Source organism: Polyodon spathula, chromosome 5 (genome assembly GCF_017654505.1).
Source record: "Polyodon spathula isolate WHYD16114869_AA chromosome 5, ASM1765450v1, whole genome shotgun sequence".
Classification (NCBI taxonomy): Eukaryota; Metazoa; Chordata; class Actinopteri; order Acipenseriformes; family Polyodontidae; genus Polyodon; species Polyodon spathula.
Window position 1 is genome coordinate 63699914 of NC_054538.1, and position 18357 is coordinate 63718270.

General features: G+C 38.7%; 1 protein-coding gene across 5 annotated transcripts in view; it reads left to right on the plus strand.

Moving 5' to 3' along the window:
- LOC121316150 (girdin-like) overlaps nt 1–13400 on the plus strand; it is a 65107-nt gene extending 51707 nt beyond the window's left edge. The window contains exons 26-34 of one of the 5 annotated variants that reach the window (XM_041250981.1): nt 755–838; nt 1933–2136; nt 2282–2350; nt 7458–7544; nt 7889–7969; nt 8612–8883; nt 9509–9992; nt 11884–11984; nt 12592–13400. In XM_041250981.1, coding sequence (XP_041106915.1) covers nt 755–838; nt 1933–2136; nt 2282–2350; nt 7458–7544; nt 7889–7969; nt 8612–8883; nt 9509–9992; nt 11884–11948 — 1346 coding nt within the window. In that variant the 3' untranslated portion in view covers nt 11949–11984; nt 12592–13400. The remainder of the gene's footprint in view (nt 1–754; nt 839–1932; nt 2137–2281; nt 2351–7457; nt 7545–7888; nt 7970–8611; nt 8884–9508; nt 9993–11883; nt 11985–12591) is intronic. The other 4 variants (XM_041250982.1, XM_041250983.1, XM_041250984.1 and 1 more) reach the window with 4 other exon arrangements.
- The last annotated feature ends 4957 nt before the right edge of the window (nt 13401–18357 follow it).

Sequence of the window (18357 nt, forward strand, 5' to 3'; positions counted from 1 at the left end):
GTGAACATTTGGTTAAAGATTATAGGACAGTGATGGCTTTCCCATTCACGTTTAATAAAAAATATAGATTTATCAAGCTATTGTAGTAAACCAGGGAATCCTATAGTATTCACTCCCCATAGTAAACAGATCAGAAGTAGAAGAAGGACAGAGGGACAGTGAAAACATGCATTAAACAGCAACCCTTTGAATGGATATCCACCACCACTGACCACATTATCTATTGAGGTGCAAGACAACCAGTAACCAGTAGCTTAAACAATATAAATGAACCTATTTGTAGCTGCCGATGATACACTGTCACTCACAAATACTCGGCATGCTAATGAAAAATCTCTGCTACTGGCAGAATCCCTTGGTGGGCGTTATCAAGCCCCCATTTCACCTAGTCTCAGGACCCCACAGGAAAGGCATTTCTCTCCTAGTTTGCTACAATATGTTGGATTTTAAACAATAAAACAATGATCCCCATTGTATAAAAACACACTACATTTTACACCAAAATATAACACGTTGCTTTCTAGTTGAAATGCCCCATTTAAAATCTTTTGCCTCCGTCCTGTCTTGTGAAATGTTCTGTAGAGGAGTTTCATCCACAGTCATTCCACTGAGCAGTGTGTTTGAGGCAGTTTGGTAGTTAAGCCTGAGCAGCTGAAAATGCACTGGTTTCTGTCCCTAGTTTCAGCATTTGTTAACCTCTTTTCTATATTTTCATTTCCCAATTTCTTTTTTGCTACATGTTCTGACATAAAAGTGGCTGCACTGAAAAGGCTGCCGTTTATGAGGAACAGACCCAAGGAAAAAGACAAAATGAAGGCCATCTACCGTCGTTCCATGTGTAAGAATTTCTGATAGTTTAGCTGCCTTGTAGTGGCTGCACTGAGTCCCTTTACTAAATTATACTAACTTCTCCTGGATACCTGTCTTCACTGTCTAAGGTGGTAGCTGGATGACTTTATAATATGAAAATAAGATGGCGCCATCTATTTGATCTCTTCCTTTTTAAAATCTGAAGTCTGTTCACCAATTCCATGTTCCACTGAAAGCTGTTTTACAGAACCACCCTTTTCCAGTTTCTCAGCGATTTCAAGTTTTTCTTGAATTGTTGAAATCATGCGCTTAGTTTTACTTGCTGACATGTTTGCAGTCACAATGGCACTGAGTCACTGACCTAATAACAGAACCTGCATATGCGTAATAGAATTTGTACTGTATAGTACACCTGTATTTCTCTTCCATTTATGAAAGCATGGTTAATCCACAACCCAGATAATCCGTCCATGGATAATTGAGACTTGACTGTATAAAGTGCATATACAGTAGAAGTAAAGATACATTGTTGGTCAAAAAGCTGTTTTAATTACTAATGCTTTATAGATATAGTTATACTGAAATTATGTGTCATTTTTAAAGTAGGAAAAACATACCACAGAGCTTATATATTATAGTTTTATATCTTTATGAAAAGGCACCATCTTTTAAATTAAGCATTGCGTTTAAGCAGATAATAGATCCTGTATGTTTACCCTGCACTGACCATGGATCCATTTCCATTGCTGGTTTTAGTATTAGATAAACATTTCCATATTTCCACAATCCATTCCTACTTTACCATAGCAACTGAGATTATCCATTACCAATCTTCTGACTTTAGCTGCACTTGAAGGCAGTTCTAGCATGGCTTTGCACTGCAGGAAAGCAATAATAACTATCATGTTTGAGCTGAAATGAAGTCTATAAACCAACTTCTCTTGTCAAAGCTGCATTTCAGCTCTTTGCATGTCATGATTACATGGACGACCAAGCAACCTCATAATGAAAAAAATGATTATAGGATAATTGAAAAACAGTATATTAAAATAGATTAAAGAAAACAAAGCGTGGTCAATGCACTCATCCATGGTAATTCATTTATTTTCATTTCCATCTCAGCCATGAATGACCTGTTGCAAACCATGGTCCAGGCAGGAGGACAGTGGACAGATAGTTCTGAGAATCTGGATGAGCCTGATGATGCTGCTGCCAGGCTGAGGAGGAAGGAACTGGGAGCTATGGCCTACTCCACAACAGCAATCAACTATGCTACACTGAACCCTTCTGCTGGCCTCAGATCCAAGCACAGGCATAAGTCGAAAGGTATAGCTAGGGTGAAAATAATGTTTAATTGTTAATATTTGTTTTCATTGTTAAAAAAACAAACAAAAAAACAGATTGTCATAAAACTGTATTCACAAATTGCTTATCACAAGTTACTCTTATGACCTATTGTATATGCTTTCAGATAATGCATCTTGTGAAGATGTTGCTCCTCAGGTCACAGATGAATCTAGTAATGGTTTAAGAATTCATGGTGAGTGGAAGAGCTGCATGTATTCATTAAGTTACTGTGTAGTGTAAATGCATTCTTGACCACATTGTTATGTACAGTATTTATTTTCGGCACTGGGAATGGTTGAATTGCAAACCAGCATGCAAACAATAACCTGCATTTTGATTTCATCAATTAACATTTGCCATTTTACTTTCACCTCTGTTTGTAATACATATAGTGCTTCATATGTATTTCATGAGTGTTTAGCTGCAGCTTTTTGTCAAAACACTACTAACTTTCTCATTTCGAAATTTAAAACTAAAACTTATATATTTTCTGTTAAAAAAACAATCAAGATGAGAATATTTTGTTGCACATATGGAACAGGTTATAAAAAATATCCACCTATAATTGCTACAGAATCCAGCGATCATATATAATTGTTTTCCCTATTTTGAAATAGGATGAATTGATTATAGACCTAATTAGTTTTTTCACTAATTAGAGCTGTTTCAGAATAATAATTTTCAAAGAATAGTATTGTGTTCCCTTTCAAGTAGGGAATATTAACCATTACAAAATGGGTGTTTCCTCTTTAAGACACCCGAACCTGAAAACTTTATACCAAAGACACTGGTCAGAGGAGGGTGACGTAGTGCTGCTCCGCCCCCGCGAGCATAAACTCACTACTCGCCCTGAGAGTATCGTCGTTTTCCTTTTCAGTCTAACCTGATTAACATCAGAGAGTTGATAAGTAAATCCTGTGTATTTTCACGCTCCTTTTTTAGCAATTGCTTTAAAAAAGTGCGGAACTATTACAGAATCGCTATAATTATTTTTATTATTTCTAGCGTGTTTTTCTGTATATATTCTGTGTATTTTCTGTATATTCTGTTCTCAGCTAGCGCTGGTTAAGTCCCAACACAGCCTTGTGTGCCGTGGGAAACCTGCAGCTCTATTGCCGTCCCTCCCAGGATCTTAGCGCACCAAGTCGATAACTTGTTCAGCTGAAATTTATTTTTTAGACTATTTTGAAAATATATTATTATTTAATAATTGTCTCATTATTAATTTACACCACTATTTACAGTGTGTTTTCGCTTTGCATTTGCTTTCAGTTGTGTGTATATGTGTGTGTGTGTGTGTGTGTACTGTGTTTCTTTCTTACAGGAAGGTAAGTATTGAAACCCGAGCAGCTACTGTGGGCATGCCTACTTTATCAGCTCATTGCTGTTTTGTTGTAGCTATCCAAGCTCCACAATTACAAAGGCTTGTGAACCTGTTTCTGAGTCAGAGACGGTTCAAGATGCTGACTTTGCAACGGCTGTTGCTGTCCATCAAGCTAGGTGACTGGTTCACCACGGTGGACCTGAGGACGCCTATTTCCATATCCCATTAAAACCAGCACACAGGAAATACCTGAGGTTCGCCTTTCAAGGAACAGTGTACCAGTTCTGTGTTCTACCGTTTGGCCTCTCTCTAGCCCCACGTGTTTTTACAAAATGCATGTAGGCTACACTAGCACCATTGAATATCTGGACTACATTTGCTCAGAGTCTCGAGCAAGGGCTGGCAAACACACAGAGCTCGTCACCAACCGTTTACATCAGTTAGGGTTGAAGGTAAACCATGCAAAGAGCCAGCTAGTGACCTATCTGAGGGTGTGCCTGGATTTAAGACGCATGTTGGCAACGCTGTCGGACAACTGAGTGCTGAGAGTAACCGTCTGCTTAGAGCTATTTCATCTTGGCAGGGCACTACCAGTAGTATCTGGGTCTTTTGCATATGCGCCCTCTGCAGGTTTGGTTCAACAGCATGGCTTGTCAGCCAGTGTTGAACCGCAACCTCTTATTGACAGTGTCCCGACACTGCCTACAGACACTGTCTTGGTGGAAACTGCAGACCCATCAATTCCTAGGCGTTGCGCTGGGCAGCGTCACCAGGAGAGAGATCATCACCCCAGACGGGTCCAACACAGGTTGGTACGGAGTGTGGGATGGCCGAGGCGTACAGGGTGTGTGGCAGCCCCCGTGGGAGGGTCAGCACATCAATATTGTGGAACTGCAGGCAGTGTTCCTGTCTTTGCAGGAATTTTTGGAGCAGGAGCGAGGGGAACACATGCTCATCCATACGGACAAAACCAGGGTGGTTTATGGTCGGCCAGTCTCCACTGTGTGGCATACAAGCTTCTGTTGTGGGCCCAAGTGAACGTCCTCTCACTGGGGGCAGTCCACCTGCCAGGAGTGACCAACTGCTGCGGACCTCCTCTGGAGGGGGGTCTCCAGCAGCGCAGAGTGGAGACTCCATTCCGAGGTCTCTCGCTGCAGGCTAAATGTGGTGCTTAATGTACTAACAAAATCTAATTTTTTCAGAGGCCAGAACAAAGGTCACACTTTGTATTAACCCGGCTTTTCTGCCGAAAACTATCTCTGCTTTCCATATTAACCAGTCTGACAGGGAGTGCCAGCTCCATACACTTTGCCCAGTGCGGCATTAGGGTATTATGTGGACCGAACTAAAAGCTGAAGGCAGTCAGAACAATTTTTTGTTACGGAGCTAAGTCAGGGACAGGCTCTGTCTAAACAGCATCTATCCAAATGGATAACAGATGCAATAGACTGCTTATGAACTGGCCAATCTGCTCCTGCCCGAGAAGCTCACTGGCCATTCCACCAGGGGTCAGATGACTTAATGGGCTTTGTTCCAGGGTGTATCTATTCAGGAGATATGCAGTGCAGCGGTTTGGGCTTCTTCCCATACGTTTGCCAGGTTCTATCAGCTGAACGTCGTGGACCCGCAGAATCCTGGATTGTGCACGAAAATTTCAGTAGTTCGGGACAAACACCAAATCGAAACGCAACTGAGGAGGTAAATGAAGAGGGTATTTATAGTGCTAACAGTCATACTTAGCTAATGTGTAAATTGAATGATCAGTTTGGTGATGCAGAGATTGGTGTCTGACCCTCCTCCCGAACTGTAATTATAAATTTCAATTCAGTAGTTCGGGACAAACACCAATCACGAAATGTTTTAGTACAACTATTTATTGTGGAGAATACGGAGTATGCAGTTTTACGAGAATTATGTTGTATATACGCTTTCATTTGGCATCAAACCTAACTTGGTTTGAGGGCTCACTTCCTGGCCGAATGGACGAGGTGGAGACCCCCAAAAAGAACAAGCCAGTCTCAATGCCACTTTTAGTATTGAATATCGTATATTGAATAGTATAGCCCACTTGAAGGTTTAGCCAATCTTTAACAAATGATCATCAGGGAGGTCACTGCAGGGGCATGCTGGACGCCTGCAGTGAGGAGAAACAGAAAGAAAGCATTTCACGGAGAAAGGACCACTATGGGGCGTGCTGGACGCCTATAGTGGCCAGAGAGGTCACTGCAAGGGGCCTGCTGTATGCCTGCAGTGAGGGGAGGAAACCTGAAAGGTTTAGGTTGGAGCCAGAATGCTCAGTAACTGCTGAGTGAGCCTTTGATTGACTGGTGCTGTGGTCCCGCCTTCAGAGTTTTCCGGATCTAGACACACTTCGTGGAGCTGCAGTCTTTGCGGGGCGAGGTGTTTCAAGTCCGCTTATTTCGGCTTGTTTCTTGAGAGTTGTGGTTTGGAATTTGCAGAAACATCCATACTGGCATGGGTTATGCTTGATTTGTCTTGAGACTTGGCAACACTGGGAGCGAGCTATAAAGCCATGATCTGTGCTGACATCATAGCGCCTGCAACGGGAAGGATGCTGCAGAGTGGAGAGAAATAAAGTAAACAAATTCTCCTTACATGCTGTAGATTTGAAAGGGATGTTGTTGCTTCGAAGGTAATGCTAAAGCCTGGGGAAAGTCCACTCTCTGATGTCAGGAGTTGCAGAGGAATGAGTGGTCAGGCGGGAGCTACGGCAGACAGGAGAAGCAGACACCTGGGCAGAGAAGTTCGGAGTGGTAAATACCACCGACCGAAGCTGTCGTGGAGTTGGCCCTGGAAGGGCTGGTTGAACTGGTTGAGTGGATCTCGGCTCCGGGAAAACTGCAAACAGATCATCATCCGACGAAACAGAATAATCCAGAATATTGACCATGATGCATGCATTTACGATGAAATTGAAACGCAACTGAGGAGGTAAATGAAGAGGGTATTTATAGAGCTAACAATCTTAATTAGCTAATGTGTAAATTGAATGATTCAATTTGGTGACACGGAGATTGGTGTCTGACCCTCCTCCCGAACTTTGAGGGCGGCTTCACAGTCCATCCTCACGATGGAAAATTTGAGGTGAGTCCTAATGTTTTCAGCTACGGGAATATTGTTGTAGCACAAGGGACTTTGCTTAGCTTGTAACTCAATGTTGTATACCATGACTTGTGACGGTTAAGTATACTCGTATATAGTAAGATGGGTCCTTACTTGTTTTATTCCAGCTATGCTGGTAGTTGATTCAGGCACAAGGCAGTTAGGCTTATCCTCTTCAGTTGTGTTATGTATGCTCCATGTCCTTGCGACAGCTTGGATATACTGACCCATTTTGTAATGGTTAATATTCCCTACTGAAAGGGAACGTTCAGTTATTATCATAGCCCTGGTTCCCTGAAGTAGTAATATTAACCATTAATTTTGAGGTTGCAGCATTCTTTGTCGCAGTTCTCGAAGGAAAATGACAATACTGTGAGGGCGAGTAGTGAGTTTGTGCTCGAGGGGGTGGAGCAGCACTACGTCACCCTCCTCTGACGAGTGTCTTTGGTATAAAGTTTTCAGGTTCGGTGTCGTAAAGAGGAAACACCCATTTGTAATGGCTAGTATTCCTATTTCAGGGAACCGGGGTTATGATAATAACCATACATTCAGAGCTATCTCTAATAATGATAATAATTTTTTTTTAAAAATACAGAAATAAAAAACAGGAAAGAGTGATTAGTTTTACTCTCCTTTAAACAGTTTATAGTTTAAATTATGTTGTTTTTAGATTTTTTAAATCAGAAACTAGATCAATTTTAAAATAAGTTAATTTATGTAAATACCAATATTAAATACAATAAATTGTTGTATATTGATAAATAACAATACAGTAGTGAGAAATAATCAGCAAGATGTTTAGTTAATTGCAAAAGAAACTAACCCGTGGACTTGTTTCTGTTGCATTGGATAGGGATGCAGGATATTAGCTGTACAGATGCTATTGCTCCTGCTGTCCTTGGCACTTCTACAATGTGTAAAATTCCTTGTCACATCTGTTGTAAGTGACTTATTCATGTGCATTTTTGATGAACGCAGTATTTTTTGTTTTTTGTTAGCATGAAATCCTTTGCAACTCTCTGTTTGATTTCCTCTTTTCCCATGTTCATCTTCCTGTTTGTTCACTCTAACTTAATGCCCTTTTCCAACGTGTCCTCTTGTACTTCCTGGCAAACCCTTGGCTTTCTTATGTGTAAGACACGACTATTTCTCAACAATAAGCTTGCACAGCATGTCACACGATGCCTGGTCCCATTCCTATGACAATTCTGACAGCAGAATTTCAAGGTAGTATCGTCTGCTAACCTTTTTGTCTCCGTGCTAATTCTTTATTTTACCATCCAGCTTCCAGACCAGCCAGCTTTGATAGTTGCAAGACAACCAGCAGTAACAGCAATAACAATGCTTCGCCTAATGATGCTAAAGGTACAGTCTTGCCATTGTTTGTTTTTTTTGGGGGGGGGGGGGTCTTCATTTTTTAAGCTTTTAACAATTGCTTTGAGGCTGAGCTCACCGCTTCCACCCCTGCGCTGACTCAGGAGCGGCGAAGACGAACACACGCTGTCCCTCTTTGTGTTGTAATGGGGTTCTTGCTTCACTAGGAGAGTCATGTTAATGAACTTACTCAGCTGAGTGTCAAGCTCAAGTGATCAGCTTTTTCTATCATTTCTATCATCCAGATGGCTGCCTGTCTACCCGTTTTGAACGAGTCCAAAGAGACCAGTCATAATTTCTAATGTGTCCCTGTCTGCCATCATTAATCTTTGTCTAAAATGTTATACTAGGCCATCAGAAGGGATCTGAGAACATCTGACCAGGATTTAGTTTAGTTTAGACCAGGATAAAGTTTCCAAATTGAATCACTGTTTAAAAAAAAAAAACAACAATAATAAAAAGGCAAGTTTTACAATTGGATATGGTGATCTTAGCCCTAACATGCATGGCCATAATTCGGTCTAGAGACAGATATATTAATGTTTTTTTTTTTTTCTGTGTATTCAGTTCAAAGAAAATTACTAACAGCGTTTGGTTTTATCAGCTCAATGTTTCTGACTGTTTACCTTTCAGCAAGTGCGCTAAATGGCAGCCGCACCAGGCCACATAGTCAAAGCAGTAGTGAATTTAGTCTGAGCCTTGATAATGAAGTGTGGTCAAGCAGCAGCAGTCCTGTCCAGCAGACTGGTCAGCTTCCTCAAAGATCTTCAAGACAGAGTCCTTTGCTCATTGGGAAAACATTGGACATTCCGTGTCAGCAGAAAAAGAAAAAGGCTTCCTCTGGACATGAGATTGTCTCTTTGCAACAGTTTTTGGAAGAGAACAGCGTGCATTCACCAACAAATGTAAGCTGTAGTTAAAACTTTTTGTCAAAAATAAAAACATTTATTTCCTTGTTTTTACCAGTATTGGTTTGTTTTGTTTTAGTGCATCATAATAAACAAGAGTTCAGGGTCAGACAATACAATATTTTATAATTAACCCCTTGACAGTGCATGTCATAATTTTTTTTTAAATAAAAAGCAGCATTTGAATGCATGTGTGGTACTGGAATTATGCAATTCAAAGATTAAGCTGCATTTTGTTTTACATTGGAAAAATGTGATATGTGCTTTTAGGAAGTTAAATAATCACTTAAACCAAATCCAAATTGTTAGACAACATGCGTTTTTGAAATGATCTACAATAAACTGTTTAAAATATAACACATATTATTTGTACTCTAGTAGATGTCGTAATAGTAGTTGTGGAATATGTGTTAATATAATTTATAAAGTTAGCAATACTTTACATCACTAGATATTCTTAATAATTATTATATTGTTATCAATATTTTGTTAACATATATTGTTCCTTATGGAGTCAGCATCAGGGATTTAAAAACAATTTTGCATTGAAGTAATTTGTACAAGCCCATTTAAAACACTGTTTCAGCTTAACTTTCCATATCACTTTGCGTTACAATTCCAGTCTGGTAGCCAAGAGAACCTTGTGGATGAGACCATGAGGCAGGGCAGTGATTCTTCAGAGCCAGCAGGAAGAGAGAAACCACACAGGAACACCTCTCGCAGCCGGGGAATTTTGAGATCATTGAGCGGCAGAACCACGGTGGATTCCTCAGATGGCAGACCTCCCAAACCTGGACAGATTGGCAGACCTAGCCTTAGGAAGACAGAAAGCACACGTATTAAAAGCACAACAGCTAGACCTACACTAAGTGCTCAGGGAAAAGCCACATCTCTTGCTGAAAAGTTAGATACTGTGCAGCAGCAACCGACACAGAGAGATTGCAGCACTTTGTCTACCTTACCCCGTGCCAGCAGTGTGATCTCAACGGCTGAAGGCTCCACCAGGAGAACAAGCATTCACGACTTTATGTCCAAAGACACAAGACAACCAGTATCTGTTGATCCTTCCCCAGTTAAGGCTAATAGAAGCAACCAACAAGCAACCAGTGAGTACCACTTAGACCATCATCCCCATTTCTCTAATCATGTACCTTACCAAAGTCCTTCACATCCAGTTCTGCAGAAATACAGCCAATGTAGTTCCCTTGGTCGTGGTCATTCTCCAGTTATGGAAGAAACATATGCCGGGAATAGGGGTCAGATTGCTTCGAGTTCTAAATCATTCTTTGGTTCAACTTTTATAGTTGATTCAGTGCTCATTGACTCTGTAGAGCCACACAGTGACAGTGTAGCCTCCCTCATCACTGCCAGTGCAAGTCAGCCATTCTTATCTTTAAACAGATCCTTAGTTAGTAACATAAGTGGTCTGCCGCCAAGAGCCACTTCAAGGCCTACTGACATAGCTTTTGTGTCATCTGTTAAAGCAGTACAGAACAAGTATAGTGTACAGGATTCTAGCCCTGAGAATACCCTCCCCACTGGTGAGCCTACTAATGTAGAACATGTAAACATTAACAATGTGTCTGGGTCACTATCAGTATCTTTGGAAGAGAACCAGTCCCTGTGGTATGAGTATGGTTGTGTTTGAACTACATGAATGTGTATTTACAGGAAATTGTAGACACCTTGAACTTTATATAGTAGTACATGTTAAAGCAAAATATCAACATTCTTTTTATAATAGGTGGAAGTTGCATGTTAGGGACTTCTCTTTGCTTTTGTCTGTATACCGAAGCAGGCTATGTGGGCTTAAGGTATTGCATACCACATTGCATGCTTTATAAATGATTTTCAGACTTTCAGCTAAGACTTGTAATTGTTAATATTCTTACCACTTTTGCACTATTGTCAAAACGTTTTGAATGTTTGTTTTGCAATATATCTGCTTCTATAGCTGCATAGATTATTTTTATTAAACGCAGGATTTTGTTGTTAGAATGCATGAGCAGTAGACACGCATAATAATTGTTTAAAATTACAATTTTTTAAAACCATATACTGCTTATATTTAAACATTTTTATGTACATTTTTGAGGGATATTTTGAATGCATTTCTATAAAATGATTTGCAAAGTCTGCACACAGCCATTTTTAAAAATTAATTTCAAGCTTTGGCGTGGGTCAAAAAATTGAAATCTGTAAATTAATCCAAAACATTCCCAATACTATCTGACCCAACAAATTATGACTAAAATTAACAATAAAGATAAATGTACTGTATGGGTTTTTTTAATCTATTTAACTGAAAAAGCATAGTTTATATTTTAACATTACTAATACGTAGGGTATGTTGTTCAGTTTCAGATAATCCTTTAGTTTGTAAGAAGTAAAATATTGTCCTCATTTTATTTATCTAAAACCAAAAACCTTTGAAAAATGAGATTTGTACATCGTAATAGCCTTCAGAATGCCTTCAGTATTTTTTAGTCAGGTTTTGTAAGTGTCAGTAGTAGCATTTGCTAAATTTAAATGAAAACGAACATTATCTGGTATGCAGTGGATGTGTCACTAAATGTTTTGCTTGTGTGAAAATATGTACATATGTGGCACTGTGTTTGCATGTTTTATTTTCTGCATGTCTGCTGCTCTTGCTGCTTACTATTTTGAGTTTGTGTGGGAACAACATGTACTGTGATATGAAAGATCAGTAGCATTTTATGTTGTATGGTAAAAATGATCTGCATAAAACAAGTCGTATGTTGTTATTGTATGTGTAAACTTGGCCTTTGAAGTTTCCTTGTATTTTGTACATGTTAGCATTTACAGTTAGAAAAACAGCCTAGTAACTGAACAACATACCTAAATGTCAGTTACAGTGGAGCATAGATTATGTAATTGTGCAAGTAATTTGTCTATTATTGCATTGATTATGTATGGTGCAGATTAATATCAATCCCATTGTATTCAGAAATAATATGAAATGCCTTTCTTCTGCAGATGTGGAAAGTTTACAAGATCGCAGAAAATCAAAAAGCAGATCTGGGGAGCAACATAGCTCCTAAACGTAGCCACCTACCACCGACAAAGTGGGCTAAGTGGTGAGTGTCCTGCCCAAAGTATAAATTTAACAAACTAACAGCATTGCATATATTCTGTAATTGCTTATTATAACTAATAAGTACATATCTGTTTGCTTTTGAATTGGCTTTTTTTGCATATATTCAAGTAAAGCCAAACTGCATTGCTGCATCTTCATCTCCATGCCTGGGCAGGGGGCTAAAACGTTCTGCTTAGTGCACAAGTGTGCATGATCTTGACAAATGCAATGCATTAAACACCACAACATTTTCATGTTATTTTTCTGTTCATTTCTAAGTAAATGTACTATATAAAAATATATTTCTCCATTTTCACCAAGTATGTTTTGTAATTTAAAAAGATTTAATAAAAATGGTAGTTATTTATTTATTGAATAATTGCCAACTTTCATGAAGATGTTTTAATGATTATATGCAGTATTCCATTTATACAATATTGCATGGATACCGTGAAATTGAACCCGCTGCTCTCTTTTTCAGCCCTTGTCTTTCAATGCATGCTGTTTTTGTGTTCTTGTTGTTTTGTTTTATGTTTTCTGCTTTTACTTGAACTTATTCTATGCCTGTTTCCAAACTCACTTTCTTTTTCTGTCTACCTTTTACTCAGAGAGAAAAGTGACCTTCAAGCTGTCATTTTGAAGCCTTTAGTTCTGGTCTACTGAGACTCTCATGACTGAGAAATGAGTGTGTAAAGCTAACCATTCTTTTAAGAACCCTTCGTCAGTAGAAAATGTTAGAGACACCATAACTTTCCTTGAATCAAGGAGCAATGTTGGACTCCATTAAAAAAGTAATGAGATGCATTTATTTTGGACTGAAGAACTTTAAGGCAAGTTGCACTGCTACCTGGCTTTTAGAAAACACTAATGTACATTTTAAGGACCAATATTCTGTTACGGTGCCAAGTTCAACTCCTGAGGAAGAAACCATTTTAAACTTTTCATGGACCCTGAAGAATCGGTCATATTTTATGTCTAACATTTGCTTTTAAATAGCCAGACTGTTTAACGGTTTATATTAGCTTTCTTGTAAATGTAAAGCATGTAGACACTAGCAATGTTGTTGTTAAAGACCTACACAAACTTATTGGCATGTGGGCGTTGACCACGATCTGCATGTAGCAATCAAGATGACAACGCTATGCTATGAATCATATTATCATATTTCTTTGCAAGACACATACCAAAATAACACTATACTAATAAAAAAAATACCAATGCTTTGCTTCAGTTGGTTGTATGTGATGAAATGTATGAAGTGTTTGAACATCTGGAAAGAATCTTATGTAAAGGTAATTTCCCAATAGAAGAACCAGTGGTATTCCCTATCTAGAAAAGCATTTTAGTTTTAATGATTGGTTATGTATAGTTCATTTCCTTTTTTGCATTTTTATATAAAGGCATTTGATGTAGGTAATGACCATTGTTTCTGAGATTTTTGTGAACGCACTACATATCATACAAATAACGCATCTGGTTTGCAGCTAATTTTCATGGTGCTTGTTGGTTAATGTATTATAGTGGACTAGCCTCAATAGACATCCATTTGTTTTCTTGACTTGTATTTTTTCTCAAGAGAACTCATACAACGCCAAAGCACACTGTAGTACTTCACTTTACTACTGACCTCATTTAAAGGTGACACACACCTTATTAACGTTCTGCACTTTTCTGCTTTTGAAACTGCCACTACTAAACAATGGCATTTTGTGAACAGGTTTATTTCTGATGAACATAATGTACTTTTATAGTTTTTAAAGTGTTCATTGAGGTGTGGGGTTACAGTGGTGGACAAGTGAGAATGGCTGATCCTCAAGGTCAACACAAGCTGGAAACAAAACTTTATAGCAATTTTTCTCAGCCCAGACAAGAACCACTTACATGTTCATAAGTAGGCTTTTAGTCCAAACCAACTTAACTAATTGTGGTTTCACCTTTCACAACCAAGACCGGGAACACATTCATTTCACAGGGATATTGGTCAGAAAAGAAATATGTACAGGACTGATAAAATGTGAATGAAAAAAGCCTGGGTCTGCGAGTGTTCAATTTCCTGACACAAAGCATTTAAACCCACTTTGCAACTACAGTACTTAAAAGCATAAATATCCATATTTTACAGTAAGAGTTAAACCACTAATCTAATCTGATACATAGGTTTTTTCCTTTTTGTGGTCTATGTTGCTCATTTTATACACCTTGTATGAATCTTGAGAGATGTGTCTGTTATTGGTCCTGGAGTTGGCTCCCCATTTTAACAGTAACTGTGCATGCCATAGCTGCTCTATACATGGACAATTTCACTTAGAATTACTGTTCATTTTATTTTGTACTGCACATCACAAACTAAAATATACAGCACAATTAAAAACAAAGCATTAATATTGTACTTTTATCATATCCACACGCATTGCACAATAACACAAAGTAAATTAAATATCTACTTGCTGAAGCGGTTTTTTAAGCAATGCACAAGCAAAAGTCACAGGACGGTGAAGTCAGCTCCTTAGCAACAAGCTTCCTATGTTGTGAATGGATTCTTTCAATGCAGCGGTTTGGGCATTTGAGAAAGGAGAGGAAGATTCATGAAATTAATTAGAGACTTAAGTTGATGAGAAGCAGTTACCCTCCGCAATGAATTAAAACAGAGAGCTGCTTTTTGTACGAAAAATGAGAAAAAGCTTGTTTGCATAGAGGATTTATATTGGACCCTGATGCCCTCGATAAAATGAGGGAGTGGTTGTACAGTATTTATTTGTTAGCCTATTTGTTTTTCTATGGGTCTCTTGCTATATCATTGCCCTCTATATATAGCAGATTTGTATTGGACCCCGACACCCGCAATATATCGAGTGGGTGATGTATATATAGTATATATATATTTGGGCCGCATAGGCCCCCTAACCTCTAGGGTTGTATATGCTCACAGATGCATTCTGAGCCATTTTGGACCACTTCCAGAACCAAATTTGAACTTGACTTTGTAGAAAAAAAAATTCAGAAATGACATCACTTACAACTTGTCGTTTTACCAATTGGATCAACCTGATAAATTCACACAATATTAATATAAATAATATTAGCTGCAAAAATCATATACAATCTCTGATTAACAGTATCAGATGCTGTAAATACTGGGTTCATAGAGCTGTTCTGATACAAATTTCAAGACTAACTGCCAAGCGTAGAGAGGCGAATATTGTTTTTTGTTTTTTCACAATTAAGAAGCTCTAAGGTTTTAGAAATTACAAACCTACAAATTTGGGCCGGTGTTTCAGAATAAAATGTACTTACTGAGCACACATTAATTACAAATACATGCAAGTAGCACCAGATGGTACAATCAGTACCAATTGTGTCTGCACAGTGTAACACCTAGAATTCCCACATGTAGTTTACTAAAGCAGGGGGGAAATGTGTCCCGGCAGGTAAAACTACCTTTCTGATATAAGGTGAGGGTAGAGAAAAGGAAACAATAGAAACGTGCATTAAACAGACACCAAGTTCTAACATGTTGTGACGTTGCTGTTTTAAAGTACACCAACTGAACCAGCAGAAATCAATGTAAAATACAAACATTGGCTGTTTTGTATTTTATTATAAAAAATTGTTAATTTCTATGCCTTTTTTCAGCTTTGTAGGCTATCCCACTGAAGTGGCTTGTCTCTGCTAATTGAGACATTGATACTTGTAGTCTCTCATTGACAGTTTCCTTCAAAACCATTACTAAAATACAGTATCGGCTCACAAAAAGATCTTCCTCGTACATTTTGCTAAGGCTGCAAGTATCACCGCTTGGTTTAGAAGTGTGTCGAAAAAAATGTGATGTTTGCAGTAGGAAAATGCAAAAGCAAAAGAGGGGTGGTGGTGGTGAATGTCAAGAAGGTAGAAGAGGATGGAATGTTCATGTGTGAGGCTGGAAAATGATTTCTGTTATAATAACACCCCCTACATACAATATTATACCTCACAAAAATGAAGATTTTACTTAGATTTTTATTTTTTTATTTATTTATTTTTTTAACTTTATAACTGTTGCATGTTCTATGCAGGTGATGACATCTATACACAGGATAAGATATATAGGAATTTTGAGAAATTCTTTACAATAGCTGGTTGATTTTTCATAAATAAGTGTATAATGTGTAGAAAACCATGCTATATCAAAACAACTAAAAATAAATTCTTTAGTCAAGAAACAGACAGACACCTGGCCTCCTCTACTGTATCTTTCCCAAGGATCTTAAATAGAGAACTCCAAATCTGACCACAACATAAAGGGGTAATAACCAAATAGTTCCTTAAATCCTTATCTATAATTTGCATAACGTTCAGGTTCCACATTGTTTTTCCAACTGTCTGAACGACACTTTGAGACAATGCTTGACTTAAATAAGTTCTTCTTTCACATATGAGAATTTCCCCATATAATTCTCCTGACTGCATAAAGAAATGTGACTTTTTTTAACACAACACTTAGAACAGGGATTTTCAATACAGTTCAATTAGCATTACAATTTAGCTTGTCACTGCCTATAAATTAATATGCAATTAAAAACCCTGATTAGTTAGACAGACCCTTTAATCCTTACCAGTACAGAGCTACATAACTCCACAAGGTTCCTATTTATTCTTACTGCTTCTCTTTTACCATAGGCCTTGAAGGCAAAACCCATCTTTACCCCCATGGGTACTATACTGTAAGCTCCCTGTTCTGGAAACACACAAGTATTGTGTTCTATTGACTGAGGAAAAACTTCAAATCTGTGGTTTGGCGTTTGCATAGCGCTCTGCTATGTCCCTGGTACATTTTGGAAGCTAATGGGTTAAAATGGTACCAGATACCTTCATGTCTCCCAAAATCCTGGCAGCATTTTAAGGTGCGGTACCTGTACTCTCACCTCGTACTGCACATCTAGGATTTACTCCCTGGCGGACAGCACATCCTTCCAGCCCATTATCTCCACGGTAATGCTGGGCCCCACCTCACTCATTGCTCGGTTATTCTCATCGAACATCCAATGCACCTTCGCCCTATATATATATATATAGGGGTGGGACACTCCGCCACATGCAGGCATCCCTTTGCCTTTGTCTGTTCAGAGCTTTCTACGATGGTCCGCTCGGCCAGCCCTGTGGGATCAGCCTTCAGTTCCAGCACCTCTGCCAGCAGCACAACAAAATACCCACAAGCCCCGTAGAGTTTTGATGTTAATCTTTCTCTTTTACAGATCTGGTTTGCACTTCGACTCAATTGCACTTTTACTGCCATGACATTTCATCTCCATATTTATAGGTAACAAGACCTGTAATAGCTGATAACTGTGTTGGGCTCAGACTAGCTTTATACATTAATGTCCTGTTTCCATGAGCACAGATTGACCGCCAATCAGATCTGATATGGGTTCTCCTGCATTGCTCCTGAACCCTGGTTGAATGTCTACCCGGGTTGAGTGAAAAGACTCCTTTTCCATGCAACAAAAGTTTTTGACAGTTTTAGAAAAGGGTCAGAAAAATACCAGGCTAAATTAACATGGAAACACAGCATCAGGGGCAGCAGATTTTTCAACCCAGGTTGAGTGGTGCATGGAAACGAGGTATAAGTGAACTGTCAGGAAAATTTACTTCAGTCTGGAAAACAAAAAAATCCACAACACACTATGTAGATTACAGAATACAATGTGTTTTACACCACTAAGCAAGAAGATCCAACCCAAAGTGTCTTTCACAAGCAAGACACCTTTTCATTATTGCCAAAGAAATACAATGACCTCAGTGGTTTCTGAAAGGCGTTTGCTTGCCACCATCAGTAGTGGTGAAGAGCAATGGTGCCCTCTCTGTCTTAGTACCTTGTATAAAGGTAGTTTGTTTGCTTTAAACTGCATTGCAAAGGGCTGAATAAAGCAGACAACAAGCCAGACAGGCTATAGATTTTAAGATCAGCCCAGGAGAAATTGTTGATGAGTCAGCCATTGCTTACTAGTGTGATTGGTTGCAATCCATCAGTAAAAAAGTCTACTGTGGATACTCATCTATGATATACCAAGTGAGCCTGTGCTTTCGTATGCATTGTTATACATTTACCATTGTACACTGCAGTGAAGGTTTTGAATATTCTGCGATTATATACTGGTAGTCTGGGTACTTTCATTGCAACTTGAAATCTGCATGTCCCGTTCTGATTCACAGGGATGTTTAAAACACAAAAGCAAGGTGTTCTCAACATCAGGGTATTGAGCCAATCAGGAACGCTGACAACTTGCATCCACAGTTTACTGTTCATAATCATAGGCCTGTATTAGTGTATTCTGTTTTTTCAGATCATTTGTCAAAGCGTGTGGGAAAGTTGAAATCTGCAGCAACATCAATTCTTT